This window comes from Temnothorax longispinosus, chromosome 10 (genome assembly GCF_030848805.1).
Source record: "Temnothorax longispinosus isolate EJ_2023e chromosome 10, Tlon_JGU_v1, whole genome shotgun sequence".
In the NCBI taxonomy this organism is placed as follows: Eukaryota; Metazoa; Arthropoda; class Insecta; order Hymenoptera; family Formicidae; genus Temnothorax; species Temnothorax longispinosus.
In genome coordinates, this window is record NC_092367.1 from 4,750,910 (window position 1) to 4,778,827 (window position 27,918).

A 27,918-nucleotide genomic window follows, 5' to 3' on the forward strand; every position below is an offset into this window, starting at 1 on the left:
GTAAGTCACAGATACCTATGTGTATAATTCATATTGGATTTCTTACTCTTAATTACATTTTATCCAAGTCTATTCATTTACATATCATAACCGGCACAAATTCCAAATATGTATTATATCATTGTGGAATAATCTTAAACTCTCAAAAGAAATTATTGAACGTCAAATAAAAACCTATACAATGTGTGAAATAATTTAATTTACATTATTATTAAAATGTTAAAAGGAATTATTTAATGCCACTTATCTTGTTTCTTACGTTATTTCAAAACAAGTATTTATAAAACTTGTGACCACTAACTATAAAATTTCAAGATAACAATTAATTTATTTCAAACAAATGAACAAAGAACAAACACTAATGTCTCATGTAAAAAAATATATTCTATTACAAATTTACAGAACGTTTGTTGGTATCTAATTTCTAGTCTTTATTAGAGAGTCCGTAAATAAATTTGATAATGTTTCGTATATTTCGCATATTTCGTACATAGCCTAAGGCAGCCAAAGTGGGCAAATAGACTTTGACGCAAAAATAAACATGCTTATCCATCACATATCAAAAATTATTTACGCAAATCAACTACAAATTAGAAAGTCATATATGTAAAATTATTTTTGTAGTTACAAAAAATATTATAACATTATTTAGTTCATTTTATAGAAGCGTGTAGTAATAAAAGACTTAGTTTTTTCTTAAAAAGATTGTTTTTTAGTAAATTATTGAAATTGTATCTTTTACTGTTTATCAATTGTTTTCATATATAAGCCACAATAATGGAAGTCCTTTACTGCAATTTATTTGTATTTTTATTTCTTTTCTCAATGAGACATTGTTACAGATATCTGAAACAAGATCTATTATGGAATTATTAAAATTACTGTTAGATGTTAATCTAATATTCATTGCTGTAAAGACTGTTACCGGCAGAGTCTCGTTGGTTGAAACAAATTGTCATAAAGATATGCAGTCACTAAACCTATCGGGCTATGATATCGACTTAACGCCATATATCAATGAAGATGATTATAAAAATACAACTGTTTATGAAAATTTTAAATCGTATATCGATGAGCAACGAACAAGAGGCAATTTTGTCTTCTATGGTGGATCTACTATACACTTTCGATTTAGAAATAAACTAAATAAAATATGCCTGCATGCATCAAACCTGGAAGTTGATGGTGCGTCGATAGAAATTGTTTTTACTCTTGACGGTATTAACAATGTATCTTATATACCAAGAATTCACACATATGAAAATGAAGAAATACAAGTTATCGTTCTTTATTTTGATCATCTTAAGCTGTCTGATTTGTATGATTACCATATAAACATGAAATTTGTTAGTAGTATAACTGATATCACAGGAGGCTTTGTCAAGACATCCTATGTAAATAATAAAGAAGAAAAAACGTGAGTAATATAATATTAATAAAATTTAACACATTTCAACACATTTGCAAGGTAGAAATTATAATAAAATATTAATTATTTTTCTTATTTTAAGTTGGCTCATATATTCTAATTAATTCGGATAATAATCTAAATATTACAAACGTTTATTACATAAATAAATTACATAAAAACATCGCTATGCGTTATGTGATGTAATCGCAGAAAATGTGAGAACTCAGCGTAATAAAAGCATATTAAATATTATTTTTGAAATATCTCTTAATCGCATTTGAGCGTTTTCCACTCTTCAATATATTATACACCGGCAACAACTGAAAATTTAAGGTATACTGTTAAAATATAATAGGTTCGTCGCAGCAGCCAATTTTCGGGGAATTGGTGCCCGACAAATATTTCCATGCTGGAATGAGTCGGATGTCAGGACCAACTTTGTAATTTCCATAAAGCATCATAGTAAATATACGGTTTTATCGAATTCGCCGATTGACCAGGTAGTTACAGATGACTATGGTATGGTTCGGACACGCTTTCAGACAACAGATAAAATATCCCTTTATCAAATAGCGGTTGTATTGACCGATCTCGAGCGCATTCCTAATACAACCGTGTGGTGCAGACAAAACGTGAAACAGCAGATAAAATTTGCACAACAAGTTGCTGAAAACGCCAAATTATATTTGAAGAACATGTTTCACGAAGGACAGTTTCCACCGAAAGTAGATCATGTTATAGTCCCGGGTTTTCGAGACGAAGGCTTGGAAATTTGGAGATTCGTTTTCTATAGGTACTTTTTACATCTAATTAAAAAGAAATTTTAGTTTTTATTGAAAGGAAAATACCTTTTTAATAAAATTTTTAGTATTTTAAAATTTGTAATACACATATTTTTGTATTTAAATTAATCATATTAAATAACAATACAAAAAGTGTGGTATGATACACTATGCATTAAAAGATTTACAGAACAATAATTGATATGCTGTAAATATATATTTACAGCATATCAATTACCTACAACATGCACATTGAAATTAACAATATTATCATTTTTATATTAGTATTAAGATTAAACACAATACCTATTGTTAGAAGAATAATTTTGACCGAATTATTTTATTATTTTTAGAGAGACAGCTATTATCTACGATGAAAAATTAGATTCTATTGCGTGGAAATTTGAAGTAGCACGCACAGTAACGCGTAAAATGGTACATCAATTTTTTGGAAACTCAATCGGCCAAACTTGGTGGTCTTATCTGTGGTTAAACGAGGGTATTGCTTCGTTTTTGGCAATGGAAATTATCAAAGAGGTTATTTTTATGTATTTTTCGTGCCATACGCAATTAAAAAGAAATTAGTTGCTTGATAATACATAAAGAAATTGTTAACTTTTATAAATTATTTTTCTTTTATAAAAACACTAAATATTGATTAATAAATTTTTGTATATTGTTATGTAACTAGAAATATAAAGACCTATTAAGATCGAAAATGCACGCAACCTAAAAATAAGATTAGTTACAAAAAATAAAGATTTAGTTACAGTTCAAGAATATTTTTCAAAAAGTTAAATAATAACTTGTTTCTAAATTGCATGACGGTTTAAAAAATGACATAATATTTTTCAATTATTATTGTTATAAATAGTAAAAAGCTATATTAATAATGCAAAGTATTTATTAGTATGTTAACTAAATAATTGTTTCATTACATCAAAATTTTTGTCACTAGTATGGACATTCCGACCTCGCGGATTTACTGACAGTACAATTTCAACATGAGTCTCTCCGTTTGAATGATTATTACGATATGCCTCTTATATCACATGTCAATACACTCTCTGACATAAATTCTCTTTTCTCTTTTACTTATTACGTTAAAGGTAAGAATAAAAAAATATAGTTATATAATTGTGCATAGAAAACTTTTTAACATTTGTGTCACAAAAAATATGAGAGATTAACTGTAAGCAAGTTTGTCTGCAATCTATTTATCTATGTTAAAACACATTTTTTATTGAAAAAATACATATATATAATTGAAACTTAAAACTTACTTTTATTTCTAAAATCAATTATAATTTCAAATTTGCAAAAACCGTAATTAAATTATTATAAACATGCTTAATCACAAATTTGTATTATTAATTTTTATAGCACCCATTTTTGTACGCTCATTGTTACAAATAGTATCCATAGATGCATTTAAAACTGGTCTCAATAGATATTTAAACACGTAGTAAGTAATGACAGTAATGTAATAATTAAGTATTATACATATAATAAATATTATAGTTAGAGGTTGCATAAAATTAATATACAAATAAATTGTATAATGATTTTATATTTTCCATAACATCTGTTATTGCCAATTATATTATAACTTATAATGTTAAACTTTACAAATTTAGCCAGCTTAAATCTATCGATACCTCGAGTAGCACAACCGACAAATTCTTTGATATACTACAAGAAGTTTTAGAAAATTTAAATGAATCAAACATTAACTCAACGAAAAAATTGACAACTTATTGGACAAAGCAAAAACGCTATTTTACATTGAAACTAACGCGAGAATCTGCTGAAGATGACGTCGAAATAGCATTGCAAGAACATTTTGTTAAATCACGTGCGAAAAAGTTGTGGATACCTGTGACTTATATTACACAGAGCGCTCCCAAGTTTACTAAGAAAAGCTGGATAAATATGTACATGCAAATTTTAGACTTAGAAAATATTAAGATAAGTGACTGGGTTATTGTTAACGTACAACAAACTGGTAAATATAAATTAATAAATTTATTGTATTTGTAGATCTGTTGTACATAAATAAGACTTTGCGTACTATTCTGCATAGTTAATCACAAAATTTACTTATTTTATACGACAGGATACTATCGTGTTAATTATGACTACAATAATTGGCAAAAAATTATAATATATCTAAATTCAACGGAATATTTCAAAATACATGTACTTAATCGTGCTCAGATCATCGATGACGCATACTATTTTCTATTAAATGACAAATTCGAATTTTATTTCTTCAAAGCTCTCACGTCCTATTTATCAAGAGACACAAATTATGTAGCGTGGTATCCTATGTTTAAAATTATGGAAGAGGTGTCGAGTTTTTTCCCATTTCCACAAAGTACGGAAATCAAGGTACATAGCAATAAATTTTGTCAATAAGATATATTAGTTATGTGATCGTTGCATATATATATAATACTAGGTTTATGTTTAAAAACTAAAAAATTTTACATAAATAAAATATGTAATTAAAAAAGTTTAATTATTTTTCACATAATAGTGTTATTTTGTTTAAATTAAATGCATAGAATATTTTAAAGCAGAAAGTTATTACATTTACTCTGTTTTACTCTTTTTTTCTGATCTGACTATATTTCCAACTTTAAACACTACAAATTTTATAGTTAGACACAATATATATTATATATTATTATTGTTAAATATTATTTTAGTAAAATATTGTAGAAATCTTAAAGCTGATAGTATACGAGGTCTGTTAAAAAAAATTCTAAATTTTGTCTATATTTTTTCGAGATTTACTCACAACTTATTCAGTCTTATAGACTTCATATATCATGTCTGATTTTAAATTCAGAGATTATTTTTTTACACTTATGTCAACTCTTCTTTCTAATGGATATGGATCATGACTTCGAAGATCACAATGTTCAGTACAAATTTCCTAATAATAGAAATAATTTTATGCAAAATTAAATTTATATCAACAGAGTATATGTATAATTAAATATTTCAAACCCAATATTTAAATGAAAAGAAAAAATTAGAACATATATTTTAGCTATTAAAATATAAAGAAATTTAAATTATTAAAATATAAAAAGATTTTTTATAAACGTATATATCTGCTCATCTTATATATCATACTCCTTCCGTTACAAATTAATATCATTATTCATTTGCTTTTAGGAACACTTTCTGAAAATCTTGGAATCTGTTCTGAGCAAGATAGGATATATAGACAGGGTGAAAGAGGATATTTTTATTAAATATTTAAGACAAGAAGCCGCAAAATGGGCGTGCACTCTGAATTCCTCGCAGTGCACCACTACTGCCGTTTTTGGATTAATGTGGCTTTACAAACAGCCTGAATCGTACGAATAATAATACTTTTCATAATCACGATTTTTCTAATCGATATACCTAGAACAAATTAATAAAATATAAAGAAAGTTTAATTATTATTATAACAAAATTTTATTTTTATTTTACCCAATAGAATTTTGCCGGGATGGAAGGAATGGATTCATTGTAAAGGAATGATGGTAGTCGATAATGCTACTTGGAATGATGTATGGAATGCAGGAATATCGCATAATATACTTTTAAAATTTTTAGCGTGCTCTGAAAATCGTACCATCATCATCGATTACATCGATCGATTGAAATCGGGATATTTTACTAAAGCTCAACACCGTATTACAGTTTTTCATTCCATTATTGCACGACATGCGAAAAATGACTTGATCCTCAATTATATATTAAATAATTTTAAAAATATAGTACCTTGGTAAGGATACCTATTCCTTTTATAAACATATTGTTTGAAAATTTAAAAGTTTGTTATATGTACTAATTGTGTGTAATTATATCTGATGTTTTTTATTCTTATAGCGAGATTGACAAGTATGTAGCGTTAACAGATATTATCAATCACATATATTCTTATAATCAACTTAAAAAGGTAAATTTTATTAATATAAACATATATGTAGCATATACACACACACACACACACACACACACGCGCGCGCGCGCGCGTGTGTGTGTGTGTGTGTGTAATATGTATTATACATTATACATATATATACATATGTAATATATATACAAATATTATATATATATTTCCTGATTATATTGAAAACAAAATATTATTATATTGCAGATACATGATAATTAGATAGATTTTATTTTATTTCTTGTCCATAGTATTCTTTCCTAATCTTTCTTTTTCTTTTTTATTATCTTGTCTTTTTTCTTTATTCCTTAAGAACAAATTGTTATTGGTTCGTCTTTCACAATTTTCTCTTTGATCTGCCTGCTTTGATCATTCTTTTCGTCTCCTAAATAAATATTGGATTAATAAATATTATTTCTCATATACAACAAGAAAAAAATAATATACAGAAATGATAAATGTTAACATTATCTGTTTTAGGTTAATGACTGCGCTGCACAAAATAATTTATCTAATAAAATGTTTTCGTATGTTACCCAAAAGATATATATACGATTTCTAGAAATCAAGAAACATATTGGCTATTTCATGAAATTTTTAAAGACGGAGTAAATTAATATTTAAAAATATTATGTATTTATCTATATATAATATCATATATTTTATGATTATATGAATAAATTTTTATGTTTTATTATTATTTTCAAATATGCTTTTTTTATTCGTAATATATTCCTTCACTATCAGTGTTTAACATGGAATGTTTTTCCGAAAGCTGCGCCTCTCCGTGCAAGATAGACTCTTGTGCGGAGCAAACTGGGCTCCGTCTTTCGGAAAGAGACGTTAAGCCGTTGGTCCAAAGGGTTAAAATGAGAGGAGAAGGGTAGTATTGGATGAGAATTGAGTAAAAGGATTGGGAATGTCCCTACAAAACGCCTTGCAACTCTGAGGGGAGTCAATAAACGAAATTTACACTATCAGTGTTTAATAATATTCTATCGGCGCGACTTCATGATCATACATATATCTCTTGATATAATACTTTAAGAATTTTAGAAAATAAAACCAATTATAATTTAATAGTTTAATGCTTTTCTCGTTTTGGCTTTAAATGCAGTATCGTCGATGTGCGTAAGACTGCAAACTTTGAAAAAAAATAAACATAAATTGTGTGAAATTTGTAAGGCCATACAGTTAATAATTCATAATAATAAACTTTAATTGTATGTTTATAATGGCGTATTTATATGTTAAAAATAAATAAATATGTTTTTATGTGTCGGTCACCACTCATATAAAGAGACACAGTTATATTATGCAACCATGTGCCTATATAAGTGCATACGTGAGATATTAAATAACATTTGGAAAGAAAAAGAGAAGAGAGAAGGATATTAGTTTAATACCTTTATTAATACATAAATTTATTAATGATATAGATACACAGATACATAGAAATAATAAAATCTATAGTAAATCACAACAGATATCTACATATTTTACGAAGACATATTTTTTTATAAAACTTATAAATGTTAAACATATAAAATATAACTTGTTAACCAAACGCATACTTTTGCAGAAAAATTATCTTAGAAATAAAGGATATATTACTTTATTTGATTATAGCATTATTTTATTTAACCTATATTAATTAGGATATCTACGGCCTTATAGTTATGTTATTTAGTACTGTTACATACGACCTTGCAGTTTGCTTTCGAAACACCACGTATTTATTATGAGCTATTGATATTGTGATCAGTATTCGGTGAACTCTCGACATGTATGGTTGTGGACTGCAAGAACTTCTATTCCTAACAGCAGTACTTTTTCAACCGTAAATTAATTGCTACCATCAATTATATCTCAATCACACTTCCAATATACAAGGTAAAAAAAGAGGAACGTCTTTAGTTCTGTAGTTTGTAGATGAATGTATAATGAAATATATTTACAATAATTAAAAGTGCGAATACAGGGCTATGTTTCTATTTCGTAATTCTTGAAGAATAAATTTATGAATGTATTTTCCAACAAAGTACATTTTTCTTTAAATAAAATGGAAGCGGGGTTATATCTGAAAATTATAAATAACAGTTTAAAACGATATAAGAACGTGCAAGCTAATACAAGTTGACATGAGCTCGCACCGTTATCATATATTTGTAATTTTGCTAAAAGTTACTTCTCTTTATATCGTACATAGCCTAAGAGAGCCTAAAGAAGCAAACAGACTTTGATGCTAAAAATAAACATGCTTATTTATCACGAGTGTTCGAAAAAACTAATGTTATTTTGCAGTATTTTATAAAAGCACTTGCTTAATTTTAAATTCTGAGAAGAATGTCTAAAAGAGACATCAGAAATTTCATTTGAATATGAATTATGATGCATTTTAGTTACATTTATCTCTTGATATAGTTACAATACGTGAGGCATGTGAAAAACGTAGCTTTATTAAAATAAACATTATTGATGTCTTAATAACTTTGAAAGAACGTGCTCTAAATACTTGATTATTTAATAAAATATTTATTATATACAGAAAGTATTTATGTACAATTTATCTAATAAGATAATATTTATTTAAACAAAGAATATACATTGCTCCTTAAAAGGAATATAAAAAATTATTTACGCAAATCAACTAAAAATTAAAAAATTATATGTAAAATCACATTTCTAAGTTATGAAAAATATTATAAGATTAATTGTAATTAATAGATATATTTTACAAAAGCATGTAGTAATAAAAACGCTCAATTTTTTCCTCGCACTAGATTGTTTTTTAGTAAATTATTAGAATCGTATATCTTTTATTGTTTTTAATTGTTTTCACATATATGCCACAATAGTGAAAACCTGTTACTGCATTTTGTGTTTTTCTTTCTTCTCACAAAGAGATGTTGTTACAGATACCTGACACGAGAATTATTATGGAATTATTAAAATTATTGTTAGGTGTTAATCTAATATTCATTGCTATAAAAGCTGTTACCGGCAAGGTCTCATTGGCTGAAGTAAATTGTCGTAGAGAGATGCAGTCACTAAATATATTGGGCTATGATATCGACTTAACGCCATATATTAATGAAGATGACTATAAAAATACAACTGTTTATGAAACATTTAAATCATATATCGACGAGCAACGAGCGACAGGCAATTTTGTCTTCTATGGTGAATCTACTATGTATTTTCGATTCAGAAATAAACTAAATAAAATATGCTTGCATGCATTAAACCTGGAAGTAGATGGTGCGTCGATAAAAATTGTTTTTACTCTTGACGGTATTAAACATATGTCTCACATATCGAGAATTCACACATATGATAAAGAAACGCAAATTATCGGGCTTCATTTTGATGATCTTTGGCTACCTGATTCGTATACTTACCACATAACCATGAAGTTTGTTGGTAGAATAACTGATATCACAGGAGGCTTTGTCAAGACATCCTATATAAACAATGAAGGAGAAAAAACGTGAGTAGTATTAATCTAATATAAATTTAACACATTTCAACACGTTTGCTAGATAAAAATTATAATAAAATAATAATTATTTTTCTTATTATAAATTGGTTCATATTCTAATTAATTCGGATAATAATCTAAATATTACAAACGTTTATCACCTAAATATATAACGTAAAAATATCGCTATCCATTATATGATATAATCGCAGAAAATATGAAAACTCGGCGTAATAAAGGTGTACTAATATTATTCTTAAAATATCTCTCGTATTTAAACGTTTTTCTCACTTCAATATATTATACATCGGCAATGATTGAAAATTTAAGGCATACTGTTAAAATATGATAGGTGGTTCGTCGCAGCAGCCGATTTTCAGGGAATTGGTGCCCGACAAATATTTCCATGCTGGGATGAGCCGGATGTCAGGACCAACTTTGTAATTTCCATAAATCATCACAGTAAATATACGGTTCTATCGAATTCGCCGATTGACCACGTGTTTACAGATGACTATGGTATGGTTCACACACGCTTTCAGACAACAGATAAAATATCCCCTTATCAAGTAGCGGTTGTACTGTCCGAGCTCGAGCGCATTCCTAACACAACCGTGTGGTGCAGGCAAAACGTGAAACAGCAGATAAAATTCGCACAGCAAGTTGCTGAAAATGCCACATTATATTTGAAAGGCATGTTTCCCGACGGACAGTTTCCATCGAAAGTAGATCATGTTGTAGTCCCGGCGGGTTTTCGAGACGAAGGCCTGAAAAGTTGGGGGCTCATTCTTTATAGGTACTTTTTACATATAATTAAAAAAGAATTTTAGCCTTTATTGGAAAGAAATATTTTAATAAAATTTTTAAAATTTTACAATTCGAAATAAACATATTCTTAGATTGATCATATTAAATAACAACAAAAGAAACCGTGGTGACATACTATAGGTACATTAAAATATTTACAGACTGAATACATATATTTATAGCGTATTAGTTACATCGTACATCTAAATTACCAGCATTATCATTTTTATATTATTATAGATTAAACACAATATTTGTTGTTAAAAGAATAATTTCATTTTATTATTTTTTAGAGAGACAGCTATTATCTACGATGAAAAATTAGATTCTATTGCGTGGAAATTTGAAGTAGCACGCACGGTAACGCGTAAAATGGTACATCAATTCTTTGGCAACTTGGTCGGCGAATCTTGGTGGTCTTATCTATGGTTAAACGAGGGTATTGCCTCGTTTTTGGCAATGGAGATTGTCAAAAAGGTTATATTTTTTATAAATTTTTTGTGCTACTATACAAATAAAAAGAAAGCTGCTTGATAATACGTAAAGAATTTGTTAACTTTTATAAATTATTTTTGGTTTTTAAAAACATTAAATATTGTTGTTAAATTTTTTTACTATACATTTTTATGTGACTTGAAATATAGAGACATATTAAGTTCGAAAATGCACGCAACCTAAAAATATAAAGATTTAGTTACAATTCAAAATTCTTTTTAAATAATTGAATAATGGCTAGTTTTTTTTTCTAAATAGCGTGACGTTTTAAGAAGTGGAAGAATATTTTTAAATTATAATAGTTATAAATAGTAAAAAGCTGTATTTATATCAATAATGCAAAGTATTTAGTGATGTATTAGCTAAATAATTGTTTTATTACATCAAAAATTCTTGTTAACAGTATGTACATTCCGACCTCACGGATTTACTGACAGTACAATTTCAACATGAGTCTCTTCGTTTGAATGATTATTACGATATGCCTCTTGTATCCAATGTCGTTACACCTTCTGACATAAACTCTCTTTTCTCTTTTACTTATTACGTTAAAGGTAGGAATAAATAAATATAGTTATATAATTGTGCATGGAAAATTTTTTAACAGTGTCATAAAAAATATGAGATATTAACTGATCGCAAGTTTGTCTATTTATCTATTAGTTTTACTAAGTAAGACGTTTTTAGTGAGAAAATAATACATATATGTAATTGAAACTTAAAACTCATATTTTTCTCTAAAATCAATTATAATTTCGAATTTGTAAAAACCGTAATTAAATTATTAAACCTGCTTAATCACAAATTTAAAATAATAATTGTTATAGCACCCATTTTTGTACGCTCGTTATTGCAAATCGTATCCATAGATGCATTTAAAACTGGTCTCAATAGATATTTAAACACGTAGTAAGTAATAACAGTAATGTAATAATTAAGTATTATACATATAATAAATATTATAGTTGGAGGTTGCATAAAATTAATATACAAATAAATTGTATAATGATTTTATATTTTCCATAGCAATCTGTTATTGCCAATTATATTATTACTTATAATGTTAAACTTTACAAATTTAGCCAGCTTAAATCTATCGATACCTCGAGTAGCACAACCGACAAATTCTTTGGTGTTCTACAAGAAGTTCTAGAAAATTCAAATGAAGTTCTAGAAAATTCAAATGAATCAAACATTAACTTAACAATAAAATTGACTTATTGGACTAAGCAAAGGCGCTATCCCATATTGGATATAACGCGAAAATCTGCTGAAGACGACATCGAAATAACATTGCAAGAATATTTTGATGAGTCATATGATGTGAAAAACTTGGGAATACCTGTGACTTACATTACGCAGAGCGCTCCTAATATTACAAAGAAAAGATGGATGAATCCGTACAAGCAAATTTTGTACTTACCATGTATTAATACAAGTGACTGGATTATTGTCAACGTACAACAAACTGGTGAATATAAATTAATAAATTTATATTATGCTTTTATACCGTTATATATAAATAAGATTTTACGTAGCATTCTTCAAAATTATTCATAATATTTATTCCTTGTATACGACAGGATACTACCGTGTTAATTACAAGTATAATAATTGGCAAAAACTTATGAAATATTTAAATTCAGAGAAATATCGTTATATTCATGTACTCAATCGTGCTCAAATCATCGATGACGCATATTATTTTCTATTAAATAACAAACTCGACATCCATTTCTTCAAAAGTCTCACGTACTATCTATCAAGGGAGACAAATTATATAGCGTGGTACCCTATGTTCAAAATTATGGAAGAAGTATCGAGTTTTTTCCCATTTCCGCAAAGTATGGAAATCAAGGTAGGAAGTAATAAATTTTGTCAATAGGATATATTAATTATGGTCGTTGCATATATCAGATATATCTATATTAGAAAATTAAAAATTTCACTCAAATAAAATACATAATTAAAAAAGTTATTTATTATATGTATATACAAATGTTATATTATTATTCCAATTATTTATCCAGTATTATAGCATTTTTGAAGCTGATAGTACCTATACGAGATCAGTCCAAAAAGATTCTGAATGTTGTCTTTATAATTTTTAGGGATTAACTTATTCAGTCTTGTCTTCTTCGAAATGTGCTTGATACCACTTTCAACGCTCATTATACCGTTCTCACTTCTGAAACAACGTTAGGAGTAATAAGTCAACCGAGAAGAAACATATTTCGAAGGAGATAAGACTGAATAAAAGTTGTGAGTAAACCTCGAAAAAATATAGAAACAAAATTCGGAATTTTTTGGACAGATTTCGTACACATGCATACTGTTATATCCGATTTTTAATTTTAGAAACTAATCTTTTACAATTATGTCAACTTTTCTCTCTAATAGATATAGATCATTACTTCACAGCTCGTAAAAGTAAATTAGTAGATACAATTTTATACAAAAAAAAAATAGATTATCTCAACAAAGAGTGTATTTAATAATTAAATCTTTAGAAACCGATATTTAATTTAAATGAGATAAAAATTAGGAGAACGTATTTTATATCTGCTCATACATTATGCTTTTTGTTACAATGACAACAAGCTAATATCAAATTTATATTATTTATTTGTTTTTAGGAACACTTTCAGAAAATTTTGGAATCTGTTCTTAGTGAGATAGGATATGTAGACAGGATGAAAGAGAATGTTTTTACTAAATGTTTAAGACAAGAAGCCGCGAAATGGGCATGCACTCTGAATTCTTCGCAGTGCACGACTGCAGCCGTTTTTGACTTAATGTGGTTTTACAGACAGCCCGAACCGTAATATGAATAATACTTTTCGTAATCACGATTTTTCTAATCGATATAGAATTATAGAACAAAAATTAACGAAATATAAAACAAGAGTTTATTGTCATAACAAAATTGTATTCTTATTTTACTCAATATTTTAGAATTTTGCCGGGATGGAAGGAATGGGTTTATTGTAAAGGAATGATGGTAGCCGATAATGCTACTTGGAATTATGTATGGAATGCAGAAATATCGAATAATAAACCTTTAAAATTTTTGGCGTGCTCTGAAAATCATACCATCATCATCGATTACATCAATCGATTGAAATCGGGATATTTTACTAAAGCTCAACACCGTATTACAGTTTTTCATTCCATTATTGCACGACATGCGAAAAATGACTTGGTGCTCGATTATATATTAAAAAATTTTACAAACATAGTACCTCGGTAAGAATATTCTTTTTATAAACATTGTTTAAAATTATAAAACTTTTTTATATGTACTAATTGCAATTATATCTGACATTTTATTCTTATAGCGAGATCGGCAAGTTTATAGCGTTAACAGACATTATCAATCACGTGTATTCTAATGATCAACTTAGCAAGGTAAATTTTATGAACATAAATATATATAGCATACATATATGTATATATTTTCTGATTATGTTAAAAAAAAATTATTATTATATTGCGGACACATGTATAGATAAATTATTTCTTATTCCTCGTCGACAGTATTTCTTTTTAATCATTCTTCTTCTCCATTATCTTGTCTCTTTTTTCTCTATCCTTTAACAAATTTCTTGTTGGTTTGTCTCATTACAATTTTCCTCTTTAATCTGCTTGTTCGTTCTTTTCGTCTCTTGAATAAATATTAGATTAATAAATATTGTCTCTCATATGCAATAAAAAAAAATAATATATAAAAATAATAAATATCAACATAATCTGTTTCAGCTTTATGACTGCGCACAAAATAATCTCTCTAAAAAAATGTTTGAATACGTTATGCAAAAGATACATAAACGATCGTTTGAAATCCGTGAACATGTTTACTATTTCAAGCATTATTTAATGACGAAATGAATCATTGTTTAACAATATTATATATTTATCTATATGTAATATTACATATTTTATTATTATATAAATACATTTTTATGTTTTACTTCTATTCTTATTTTCAATATTTTACACATTTCCTATTATTAATTTTCTTTCGCTGTTGGTCTTTAATAATATACCATTATCGACCGCATGATGATATATTAATATTATTATTTAGGCATTTTAGAGAATAAAAACTGTAGTGCTTTATTTTTTTTCTTATCTCTACACATTATGTTCATAGTAGACTTAATCAATAGCATAGATCAAATTACATGAGACAAGGGTTTGACTTTCTTTCTTTGCCCAGCGAAAGGAAATATTATGATATAAGAAGTCCATATTGGCAAATTAAAGAAATCATTATTATTATTGTCATCTTTTCAAAAGAAACGTTTCCAACTTCTAACATAAAGCTCTAATAGCGCTTACATATGACCTCTTACAGTTTGGTTTAAAGACACAACGTATTTATTACGAGTTATTTATATCGCCGTTAGTATTCGGTGAACTCTCGATACGCAAAGTTGATAGAATGCAAGAACATATTTCTGCTCCTAAAAGCGGTCATTTATAAACCGTTAATTAATATAACCAGAAATTACATCCTAATCACAATTTCAATATAATTCCAAGGTAAGAAACAAGAAACATCTGTAGTTCTTTTTAAGTCTATTAATTAAAAATGCGAATAAAGCGCTATATTTTCTTATTTTGTAGTTCTGTAAGAATTAAAGCATTTTGCAATAAAATTACACTTTTTATTAAATAAAATAGAATTTGGTTGGTTGGTTTCTAAAAAATATAAGTAAAGGGGGGGGTATATATATATATATAATTCAAAATCAGAATAAATAAGTCAATACAAATAGGTAAAATCTCGCATTATTTTTGCATATTTATAGTTTATCTAAATAGAACTAACAAAAAGTAAAAATTTTAATGAAAGTGTTCCATATTTGCATCAGTAGTTACATAAATATCTGCATTTATAATATATATTGATTATTTATACTTTACTAAATTTTACATCTATGCATTTGCATCTATCTCAATTGACATAAATTCGGAAAATGTATTATATCGTTTAAAAATGATTTCAAAACCCATTTGTGCAATGGAAGTACATATTAGAATACTGTTCGGAATCGAACTCCTTAAACTACACGCGAGAACTTGTCTCTGATTAAGAATCATTTCATGAAATTGCTTAAACCTTTAATGTAAAATCTATCTAATTTCTACTAAATATAAATGCTAAATTTATTTCGGGAATAAATAGCACATTTCTTGGAAACGGCTAGAGACAGAAAAAACGGTGCCTAGTTTTTGCTCGTGCCGATCCTCTCCTTTGTCTCGGGGCCTCAGTGCGCGAGGTAAACACCTTGGACAAAGCGAGAGAGTTCAGCGAAAACAGCTGATCGGTTGTCGACCTCGAGATCAGCTGAGCCGTTTGACACTCGTCAAATCAACTGTTTTCTCGGGTTGTCGGTAGCCGATTGGTCCGGCAAATTTTTTAGCTCGTTGCCGGGTGTCCGGAGTTTGAGAAACTTCCGAGATTCGCGAAGTCCGCGCGCGAGCCGGCACTCGATCTCATTGTCAATACTTCTCAGTGACAGTGTGCGATTACATATTCTCAAGCGAATGATTCCGTATTATATAGATTTCGGTCGGTCGAATTCGCCACAATAGAGTCTCCGCGATTCGAGTCTTAATTCTTTTCGCTGCTCGCAGAACACACATACATTCGCGCACACATACACATGAATAATTATAAAAGATGTTATAAAATTATAGTTACATCAGCGTTATACAAATCTTTTAAAGAAGCCACATTGAATGCTAACACAATAAAATTTATTTATACAAAATTTATAAAATTTATACATTATATATAAATATGTAATAAAAGAAAGTTTAAACTTGAATGCATATTTTTTAATAAATTATTGTGACTGGAATTATATATATATGTATATTTTTTACATTGTTTTCAACTATTTTCGTATATATGTAAAAATAACAAAATATTTTTAATAAATTTTGTGTGCTTGTACTTTTTTTCTCACAAAAAAAACGTTACAGATACTTAAACCAAGAATCATCATGGAATTATTAAAATTATTGTTAGATGTTATTCTAATATTAATATCGGTAAAGGGCGCTTTCGGCAGTTCGCTGACTGAAGTATATTGTGTTAAAGATACACAGCCAATAAAAGTAACAGGTTATAATGTCGAATTAACACCATACATCAACACAGATGACTATAAGCATACAGATACTTATAAAAAATTTAAATCATATATCAATGAGCAACAAGCAAAAGGCAATTTTATCTTCTATGGTGAATCTGTTATATCTTTTAAATATACAGGTCAAACAAGTAAAATATGCCTGAATGCGATAAACCTGGAAATAGATAAAACGGCAACAAAAATTATTCGTTTTCATGACGATGGTAGTAATGTGACTTATGTGCCGTGGACTCACGTATATCATAAACAATCGCAAACTATTGGCCTTTATTTTAAAGACGTTTTCGAGCCTGATCATAGTGATCATCCTTACCGTCTAATCATGAAATTTGTCGGTAGTATAACAGATAACACAGGAGGCTTCGTCAAAACATCCTATCTAAAAAATAACAAAGAAAATACGTGAGTAGTAAAAATCAAATAGATATACAGTTATGAGATAAAACTTCTAACAAAATAATAATTTTTTTATACTTAATTGGCTTATATTCTAATTCTAATTTTGTAACATAAATACTACACAACTTAAAAGTGTCATTGTGCATTATATGCGATATAATAAAGATCGCAGAATATACGGAGTATAACTAAAATAAAGGGGACAAACTTCGGACAGACATAAACGTGTTTTGGTGTGGGGAGTTTGCCTTCGAAGTTTGTCCCCTTATTTTAGTTACATCCTATATTAACTCGGCTTAATAAAACCAAACTACATTATTCTTATATACTGACAATTATTAAAAATCTAAGAAATAAGTACTGTTAAAACGTGACAGATGGTTCATCGCAGCAGCCGATTTTCAAGGAATTGGGGCCCGACAAATATTTCCATGCTGGGACGAGCCGGATATCAGGACCACATTTATTATTTCCATAAAGCATCATAAGAATTATACAGCTATATCGAATTCGCCGGTTTACTTCAAGGTGGCTAATAAAGATGATATGGTCTCGGTCTCGACATACTTCGAAACAACGTATAAAATATCTCCTTATCACGTAGCGGTTGTATTGTCCAATCTCGACAAAATTTCTAAAAATGTGTGGTGCAGAAAAATCGTCGAACCGCAAACAAAATTCGCACAGTTACTTGCTGAAAACGCCAAATTGTATTTGAAAAACATGTTTTACGAAGGACATTTTCCACCGAAAGTAGATCATGTTGTAGTCCCGGGTTTTCGAGACGAAGGCCTGGAAAGTTGGGGTCTCGTTCTTTATAGGTATTGCTTACATATAATTAAAAAGAAATTTTAATCTCTATTAAGAAAAAAAATTTCTTTATAGTAAATTTTTTAGAATATCAAATTGAAAAGAATGCATATAGTTTTATGTCTAGACTGGTTTTATTAAATAACAACAGAAATATAGCCTGTGTGATACATTACACATTAACAAAATAATGCATATTTACAGCATGTCACTTACAACTTTTATCGATATTATTTTTCCATCGAACCGAGATTACATTTGATCCTTAGAGGACGAATTTTGACTGAAATATTTTATTATTTTTTAGGGAGGCAACTGTTACTTATAATAAAAGTTTAGATTCCATTGCGACCAAATTTCAAGTAGCACGCATAGTAGCGCGTAAAATGGCACATCAATACTTTAGTAATCTAATCGGCCAAACTCGGTGGAATTATCTGTGGTTGAACGAAGGCATTGCTACGTTTTTATCAATGAAGATCGTCAAAGCGGTTGTTTTTTTTTTTCAACTTTTTATGTTATTACACAATTAGAAAAAAATAGATTCATAATATTGATAGAGAATTCATAAAATTTTATAAACTATTTTTATTTTTTTAAACTAGATATTAATTATCCAAAACTTGGTAGGATCTAAAATATAAAAACATAAATATCGAATTGGAAATTACACGCACCCTAAAATTAAAATATAAATTAATTAAAATTGTGACTAATTCTTATTTAAATGTATACAGTACATACGGCGTTTAAAAAAAAAAAGCCATTTTATACTTAAACTATTATCGTTACAAATAGTAAAAAAAGGTTTTCTTTTTAATAGAGAACAATATATTATTACGTATTTTTATTAAATAATTATTTGATTAAATCAAAATTTTTACCACTAGTTTGTACAATTCCAACTGATGGATTTACTCGCAGTACAATTTCAACATGAGTCTCTCCGTTTGAATGATCATTACGATATGCCTCTTGTACCTCCAAAACTTGTTATTGCACCGTCTGATGTAACTTCTCTTTTCTCTTTCACTTATTATGTTAAAGGTAATAGTATATATCGCTAAATTATTATCCATAAAAAATTTCTAACTGTAAATTTCATTAAAAATATTAAAGATTTACTGCAAATTTGTCTGTAAACTATTTATGTGTTAGGATTACTAAGACACATTTTTTAGTAAGAGAAGAATATACAATACATACCTATACCTAACTAAAATTTTAAACTTATTTTTTTTTTAATTAATTATGATTCCGAATTTATTAAAATTGTAATTGAATTATTTTAAACCTGCTTAATTACATTTCTATAATATTAATTGTTGTAGCACCTGTTTTTATACGTTCATTGCTACAAATAATTCCGGAAGAAACATTTATCCGAGGTCTTAATAGTTATTTAAGCGGATAGTAAGTAATAATTATATGCTGTGAATATGTGAGCAAACATAATGATAAGTATCTACTATTATTGGAGGCTGCATTAGATTATTATACAGATAAATTTAATCACAATTTTGTACTTTCCATTATGTCTTTGTTATAGCCTTTAATATTAATATTAAACTTATAAATTTAGCCAACTTAGATCCGTTGAATCCATTAACACAATCAGCATATTCTTCGGTGCTCTGCAAAAAATGGAGTTGTATGACTTAACAAGGATAATGAATGAATGGACAACCCGAACTAACTATCCCATACTGCAGATGACACGAGAATCTTCTGAAGACAAAATCGAAATAACATCGCTACAATATCGTCATACGCGATCACATCCGAAAAACTTGTCGATACCTGTGACTTATATCACACAGAATGCTATCAATGATATAAAGCAAAGATGGCTGACACCCGAAACGCCAATTGTACATTTAACTGAAATTAATACAAACGATTGGATTATCATCAACGTACAACAAATTGGTAAACATAAATTAATAAATTTATTATACTTCTATATCTGTTATATAAAAATAAGGTTTTACATATTATTCTTTTTAATTAATCATAAAACTTATTCATTATTTATGTCTATACGACAGGATATTATCGTGTTAATTACGACAATGATAATTGGCAAAAACTTATGGAATATCTAAATTATTCAAAGGGATATGTCAATATACATGTACTTAATCGTGCTCAGATCATTGATGATGCATATTATTTTCTATTAAAAAACCAACTCAATTTCCGTCTCTTCAAAACTCTCACGTACTATCTATCACGTGAAACAAATTATGTAGCTTGGTATCCTATGTTCAAAATTATGGAAGAGGTGTCGAGCTTTTTCCCATATCCAGAAAGTACGGAAATCAAGGTAGATAGTCTTAGATCTTGTCAATGAGAAATATTAATTATATGAAGTCATTGCGTATAAAATATCAGATTTATACCTATATATTTAAAAACTAAGAAGTTTTACACAAATAAGACATGTAATTAACAAGAATAGTTTTTTTTATATCAGTTACTTTATTTAAAATAAATATAGAATATGAAAAACCGAAATCAAGACGGAAAATATTGCCATATTTTCCGTCCTAACTATTTTTAGTACTTCAAAATACGCTAAATTTATTTTATAATCATATCTATCTTCTTTTATGCCACATTATTATTATAAATATTATATACTAGTATGTAACAAAATTTATAAACTTGATACTAGGTATATAAAATACTAGACTTTTAAATTCAGAAAGTAAACTTTTACATTTGTATATACTTTTATCTCTGTTAATCTCTATACTTAGAAACTCGTAAAAATTTCCTAGTAATCGAAATTTTATAAAAAGTATTTATTTATCACAACAGAGTATATGTAATGATTAATTCAAAAATGTTTATTGCACAAAATTTTTCGACAAGACTGAAATCTTTGAAAACTGATATAAGACTTTTAATCAGAAAAAGTTCAAGGAATTAGAAAAACGTACTTTAAATTATTGAAATTAAGAAATATATAATAAGATTTTTAAAATGTATATATATGTGCACACTTTGCATCTTTTATTAGAATAACAGCAAGTCAATGTAACATTTATGATATTTATCAATTTCTAGGAACACTTTCAGATAGTCTTGGATCTTGTTCTAGCAAAAATAGGATATGCATCCATTAGTGGGGATATGTCGAAGGATGATGATTTTATTACATGTTTAAGACAAGAATTTGTGAAATGGGCATGTATTCTGAATTCTGAGCAGTGTGAGAATAATGCCATTCATGAATTAAAACTGCATAAGGAAAGATCGTACGGATATTTAAATATAAGACGATAGGAGCGTAATTCGTATAACAAATTTTTATTCTATTTTATCAAATATTTTAGAACTGACGTGCCAGGAATGAGGAAATGGAAATATTGTAACGGACTGATGTCAGCGGACAATACTTTTTGGAACAGAATGTTGAAGACTGAAGTATTAGATACTAACCTTTTAAAATCTTTAGCGTGCACTAAAGATCATGCCATCATCATCAGTTATCTCAATTTATTGAAATCGGGACATTTTACTGAAGCACAACACCGTATTACAGTTTTCCATTCTATTATTGCACGACATGCGAGAAATAACTTAGTGCTCGATCATATTATGCTAAATTTCCGAGATCTAGTACCTAGGTAACAATATTCTTTTTATAAACACACATTGCTTAAAATCATAAAATTTTGTTATGTGTATTAATTGTGATTATTTCTGGCATTTTCTTTTTACAGAGAGATCGACACGTTTGTAGCGTTAATAGACATTATTAATCATGTGTATTCTGCAGATCAATTATTTGGCAAGGTAAATTGTATGAATATAAATGTGTGTGTGTGTGTAGCATACATTTCTTGATTGTGTTGAAAATAGGATATTATTAAAAGTCTGATACATATAAATATAGACCAATTCCTTTTAATTCTTTTTCTACGATATTCTTTTTCGATCTTTATTCTTGTATTATGTTGCTATATCTCGTCCACCTCTTGATACTTCTTTTTATTTTCTTTTTTAACGTTTCTTTGATGATGTATTTTGTTTCGTCTTTTTCTATGTATTGGACAAATTCTTTTTGGTTCGGCTTTCACAATTTTTTTATCTCCCTTCTTTTTTCTTTGTTTTTTAAATAAATATTAAAATATCAATAAATATTGTCTGTCATATACAACAAGAATAATGTAGTAATAATGAATGCTGACAAAATCTGTTTCAGGTTTATAAATATGTACTAAATAATATCCCTAAGACTAATAAAATATTTTCATATTTTATCAAAAAAGCAGAAATACGATCGTCAGAAATCGATGACCTCCTTAAATATTTCAAGAATTCTTTAATGACGAAGTGAATCAATGTACAATATTATGTATTTATCAATATATGATATCATATATTTTATTGTTATATAAATACATTTTTTTGCTTTATTTCTATTCTTTTTTCAATTTTGCATTACCTATATTTATAAAATTTATTTCTTTTAGTATCGGTTCAGAAATTTTAGAGAATAAAAAACTACTGTGGTTTAATTTTTTTCTTGTTTTTGCATTGAAGAATACATAAATAGGATGTAGATGGTCTTTGGAAGGTTTATTTATAATTAATTAATTATCAATAATAATAATAATAATAATAATAATTTATATTTATATAAAGCTGTATTCATGTCATGCCTATGCGGAAAATATCTCTATCTATCGATTACTGCTCAAATAAAAAAAATCTCTCGTATGAAAAACCATATATTTTTAAAAAGTCGTTTAGTTGAAAGGTCCTCAGATTGTCAATCTGAGTAACAGCTATTTAAAATTAAATAGCTAATTGGATTTAAATTATATGACGAAAGTCTTGTTCTTTTTTTTAACATATTCTGTGAATGGAAATATTATGATGTAAAGCTCGAACTGACAAATTAAATTTAAAAGCTGCACGATACTCGATATGAGACACGATTGATAAATGTTTTGCATCAATCATTTTACGGTGAGTTGTATATATATATATCCTCGTTCTGGCTGGCTTATTGGAATCATATGGCAGTCATGGCACTGGCCAATGCGGGCATGTGTTCCCACGCGCGAATGGTTCCCACGCGCACTCGACGGCCTCGACGCTCGAGTGCTCGACGCAACGGGACAGCCAAGCCAACGCTAGGTGTCAAACCGATTCTAATGTCATCGCTACGTGAAAGTGTCGGTACGTAACGAGAAGATTCAGGTATGGGGAAGACTACGAGGGTAGTCGTTTGCGGGATGAAAGGAGTCGGTAAGACCGCTCTGCTGGAGCAGCTCGTATATGGAAATATCGACGCGAAAACGGTACGCATTTAGGTTATATCGCTGTCAAGTCAGTCCTCGCGCTTGTGGGACTGTTTAAGGACTGTAATACTGAAATTATCATCAACCCCGTAGGAAATTCATCCCACAATCGAGGACATTTATGTCGCCAACATTGAGACTGATCGCGGCACAAAGGAGAAGGTCAGGTTCTACGACACAGCTGGGCTGGAATCTCTACAGAGCAATGTAAATAATCAGCAGCTTCCACGACACTATCTCGGCTTCGCCGACGGCTATGTCCTGGTGTACGACACTGGCAAACCCGAATCTCTCGATGTGCTCTTCCCGCTGAAGAAGGACATCGACAAGAATAAGGATAAGAAGGAGATAACTGTGATCGTGATTGGTAATCGAACGACGAAAACCGATGCCGCGTTGAATAACTTGGAGAACACTGTGAGCAAAGCGGCTAACTGGTGCACCAGAGAGAAAGTTAAGCATTACGAGGTGAATATCATGGATAGGCCTACTCTATTTGAGGCATTCGTGCATTTGTCGTCCAAGCTTAATCCTCCCGCTAATAAAAGTACATTTTCGCAATTAAGTATGGGTAGGAAGACTGTCAAAACCGAAGCGCAGTGATGCTTGCTTAGAAATTTAATCAATGTTGATTCGGATAACAGCAATATGAATCCCTCGTGAATTTTGTACTCAGGTATAATGTATTTAACGATAGTTAAACGCTACAATGAAGATATGTTTTGAGATCTCAACGGTATATATATACTTTTCTGTTAATTTTGGATATATGTGATATTAGACTTGAAGTGGGATAAATGGAACTTGTAGTCATGAAGACTATGAATTTTATGCATTTAATATGTACTTAAAATACCAACAACTTTGCTGGTTCAAAGCCTTGTTCAATAGAACATTTATTTAATCGAATAAATGCAAATACAAAGCTATTAAAATACAAATTCGTCAATATTTGACTTTGTGGCTGCGTTATCACATTTGTTACTTAAAAAACTTATTTAGTCATTTGAATGCTATATAATGCTACAATGCTATAAAAATTTATTAAATCTCTTTATGGATTTATATGTACTTAAATCGCTCGACAGTACTGAAACTATGGTTAAGTTTAGAAGCGAAATTATTGTAAAAATGATATTCTATACTTATTACAATTACAGTTGTGATTATATTAATAACAAATTATTATTTGTATAATACAAATATTAAACAAGTAGATACTATCAGTGTAAAATGTATAATGTATTAGTGTATAAATGTAAATACGTATTTTCTTCAAGTCACCGGTTTCACCATTTTAAAGGCTCATTTAATTTTCGCAGAATTGAATCCGTTTTAAGTATTCGATCCCACAATTCGCTAGTAACTCCAAATCCTGCAAGAGATGACGATTATTTCTCTGTATACTAATACAATATTCGCAGCAGTTACCTTGGTCATGATGTACAAAGTGATGATAATTGTGTCTTCTTTTCATCGTATATAGATATGATCCTGCTATCGGTGCTCCATGGTGCAAGTAGTAATGTATTAAATCGTAGCCCAAATAGCCTATAAATTAGATACATATTTAGTTAGGAATGTGTGTGTGTGTGTTTGAAGTAATTTATTTTTTTCTATATATCTTGATGTAATAAAATTTATGAATGTTCAAATATCGTACCTATTATGGTACCAGCGGCCACAAGATGAACTGTTGCCAAAGGAAATATGACTTTATAAATTTGCCAAACAACTGCTGCTACAACTAAACTAAATGTCGGTGGGAATACCAGTCTTCGTTCATCCAATGGCGCCTGTGATGTAACTTTTATATATGTATAATTGGCAAAATTAATACGTATCGTCAATGAGTAAACAATTCTGCCTACGTGAATTAGCAAAGTTTTTAGGAAAGACAAAAAACATTATAATGAACATTCTTAGGCCGGTATTCATAGTCGGTTCTTATATTTTTAAGACCATCTTAAATATAATCTTAAGATGTCATGAACCAATCCCAGAGCCGCATTAGCATCTTAAGACGTTACTTAAGACGGTCCTGAAATAAGAACCGACATGAATACTGGCCTTAATAAACATTGAAACTCATCTGTAAGTAATATGTATGATTATTTACGACCCTGTAGAATGATGATGCGGAATTGAAGCCAGAAAGTGTATTTGGAAAAAATGTCATAAGCGGTATTATTTATTCACAGACGATGTTTAAAAGTAAGAATCCTTGACTCTTACCTTGTGATGGCTTCCATGGAACAAAAAATGCAGAGTAATCAGTAATTTCGAATTATGCGGTGGTTTAAAATGAAATACTTTTCGATGAACGAAATATTCCACAATGGTCCAGATAAATAGGCCCAGAACGAAAGACGGTAAAATATTTTGCGCTGTAATCGCTGAAAGAAAATACGCACTTTACAATAGAGTATACGTAGAATATTTAGATGGATTTTCGTGGATATTACTTTACTATTTTTTTAGTGTTAATACTGTACGAATTACCGATGTTTGTGGAAATATTCGAGACGCAGCCCATATAAAGGAAATACGCGATTATGGGTAGCCAGACAATTGGCAAGATGTACCATGGTGTAATTGATAGTATCTCTAAAATTTCTGATTGGAAATATCGAATGGGCCGGTTTACTGGCAGATTTACCCATTCCCAATATCGATCGCCCATAAAGCCCACTTGCCATAAGAGTGGCGCATTCCAGTTTATCAGATTCTGAAATAAAGCACAATTTTTGTAAATGATGATTTATAAAGCAGCATTTTTATTTTTCGATTTTGTAAGCATTCGAAGTGTCGTAACAGCTTGTATATAATATTAGATATCGCGAAACCAGACATCTGCGACTTTTCATATCGACTTATCTTCACAATTTTTTATCTGTACGTATCGTGAATGTACATTTCGTAGAACCGAGATAAACTCGGAGATAAACCAATCCTATAATACTAGATGTTAATGTCATTTTATTTTTAGCGACTATAAAATAGTGACACATCTTCATTATATAATATATAATTTAATAATTATGTTTCATCACAACTGATTATCACTTTCAGTTTAAATTCTATTTATAATTTTCTATACGTGAAGTAATCGAATATTATATTTAAAGAATCAGAATATACACATATACGAAATATATATTTAAAAATTCACACCACATAAAATTATAAAGTCGTGTCTATCGTGTCTGATGCGAATTATATATTATTATTAATCTGACTGTTTAAAGAGTCGTCTTTTAGTCTTTAACATCGAAATGTGCAAATATATAATACAACGTACGCGTAACAACAATTTTTTTCAATAATATAAATGTCGTTTATTACTTTTCATTTATAAATCACTCACTTCGCACTCGTTGTATCTCTCTTGATGTTGCACAGCGAACTCCTCGAGAAGATAGTAGGCGGACTTGGAATGAGGATTTTTTGCTAACTCCTTATCCAACACTTGATCCTTGAGATGTGCGAGCGGGTTTTTTCCGCCGGGATGATAATTCAGGAAATTTTGAATATTATAAACGCGATCGCGATATTTAACGAGAAACTCCGTCGATTCTTTCCGCGACGCGTCGTCACCGCGATGATTTTCCGTTCCGTTTGCGTAAACCGTATCGGAATCAATCACTTTAAAAACGTCCCTATCTATGCTCGCGGAATGACGTGTATTATCAAAGTTTTTACCTTGAGCAGCCATTTCGAAAGACGTAAAAAAAAAAAAGGAAATGAACTAGTTACGCGCGTGATCTAAGACTCGGTGCGCACCGTACACGCCAGTGCATTCTACTAAGCTGACGTTGTGTGACTCGGTAATTCGCTGTAACAGATAAGATTTTGCCGTAATGTTATACGTAGGAGGGCTCGATGATCGCATCATGTCTCGTAAACAGCGACACTATCGTACCGAATGCGGTATCTTGGCGATAATCAAGATTACTATTTGCACGTATGTGAAAAGATACGAAATATCTATATACCTGTATATTACATTGGAGCCATACTAATTCATTCTGAAACGATACGCGATAAAGTATGAGTGTGCGCGCAGTAATTAATTAAGCGTTTCAAAATCAAGGATCATTAAGTTCTGTTATGTAAAATTTTGTTATAAATCTCCCACCTCTAAAATTCAAAGATTCGATCTCATTTTTAATATAAACATAAATCTTGTTTGTTATACGGATTCACCATTATTTCTCGAATAAAATCTTTGTGGAATCGCGTGTCCCCGAGTCTCTTAAGAAACACATATTAGAATTTTATGTAACACCGCAT

The 27,918-nt window shown here is 29.1% G+C and overlaps 5 protein-coding genes across 7 annotated transcripts; 4 read left to right on the forward strand and 1 right to left on the reverse strand.

The window, feature by feature from the left end:
* The first annotated feature begins 841 nt into the window (after positions 1-841).
* Positions 842-6,760, forward strand: LOC139820270 (aminopeptidase N-like). The gene is made up of 10 exons (XM_071790417.1): positions 842-2,204; positions 2,547-2,730; positions 3,152-3,302; positions 3,577-3,658; positions 3,831-4,198; positions 4,310-4,584; positions 5,380-5,564; positions 5,690-5,980; positions 6,085-6,154; positions 6,629-6,760. Exons 1-10 carry the CDS (start codon positions 1,933-1,935, stop codon positions 6,758-6,760), a joined length of 2,010 nt encoding a protein of 669 aa, XP_071646518.1. The 5' UTR covers positions 842-1,932.
* Positions 6,761-9,987: 3,227 nt separating this feature from the next.
* On the forward strand, positions 9,988-14,819 carry LOC139820271 (aminopeptidase N-like). The gene is made up of 8 exons (XM_071790418.1): positions 9,988-10,425; positions 10,730-10,913; positions 11,958-12,402; positions 12,515-12,789; positions 13,568-13,752; positions 13,887-14,177; positions 14,270-14,339; positions 14,691-14,819. Exons 1-8 carry the CDS (start codon positions 10,151-10,153, stop codon positions 14,817-14,819), a joined length of 1,854 nt encoding a protein of 617 aa, XP_071646519.1. The 5' UTR covers positions 9,988-10,150.
* Positions 14,820-15,351: 532 nt separating this feature from the next.
* LOC139820272 (glutamyl aminopeptidase-like) lies at positions 15,352-22,655 on the forward strand. The gene is made up of 12 exons (XM_071790419.1): positions 15,352-15,476; positions 16,926-17,500; positions 17,875-18,318; positions 18,615-18,798; positions 19,198-19,354; positions 19,639-19,720; positions 19,890-20,236; positions 20,356-20,633; positions 21,380-21,570; positions 21,649-21,942; positions 22,039-22,111; positions 22,521-22,655. Exons 2-12 carry the CDS (start codon positions 16,947-16,949, stop codon positions 22,653-22,655), a joined length of 2,739 nt encoding a protein of 912 aa, XP_071646520.1. The 5' UTR covers positions 15,352-15,476; positions 16,926-16,946.
* Positions 22,656-23,361: 706 nt separating this feature from the next.
* Positions 23,362-26,589, forward strand: Kappab-ras (NFKB inhibitor interacting Ras like 1). Of its 3 annotated transcripts, none has more exons than XM_071790315.1 (3): positions 23,362-23,625; positions 23,719-24,093; positions 25,827-26,589. In XM_071790315.1, exons 1-3 carry the CDS (start codon positions 23,527-23,529, stop codon positions 25,851-25,853), a joined length of 501 nt encoding a protein of 166 aa, XP_071646416.1. In that variant the 5' UTR covers positions 23,362-23,526; the 3' UTR covers positions 25,854-26,589. The 3 variants fall into 3 exon arrangements, with proteins under 3 accessions (XP_071646416.1, XP_071646415.1, XP_071646417.1); XM_071790316.1 differs by having other exon boundaries at positions 23,363-23,625; positions 24,948-26,589; XM_071790314.1 differs by lacking the exon at positions 25,827-26,589 and having other exon boundaries at positions 23,719-24,904.
* Fa2h (Fatty acid 2-hydroxylase) lies at positions 24,489-27,844 on the reverse strand. The gene is made up of 6 exons (XM_071790312.1): positions 26,993-27,844; positions 26,128-26,353; positions 25,861-26,021; positions 25,289-25,421; positions 25,057-25,176; positions 24,489-25,000 (listed from the first exon to the last, which is right to left on the reverse strand). The coding sequence occupies exons 1-6, from the start codon at positions 27,338-27,340 to the stop codon at positions 24,915-24,917; spliced, it is 1,074 nt and encodes a 357-aa protein (XP_071646413.1). The 5' UTR covers positions 27,341-27,844; the 3' UTR covers positions 24,489-24,914.
* Positions 27,845-27,918: the final 74 nt, after the last annotated feature.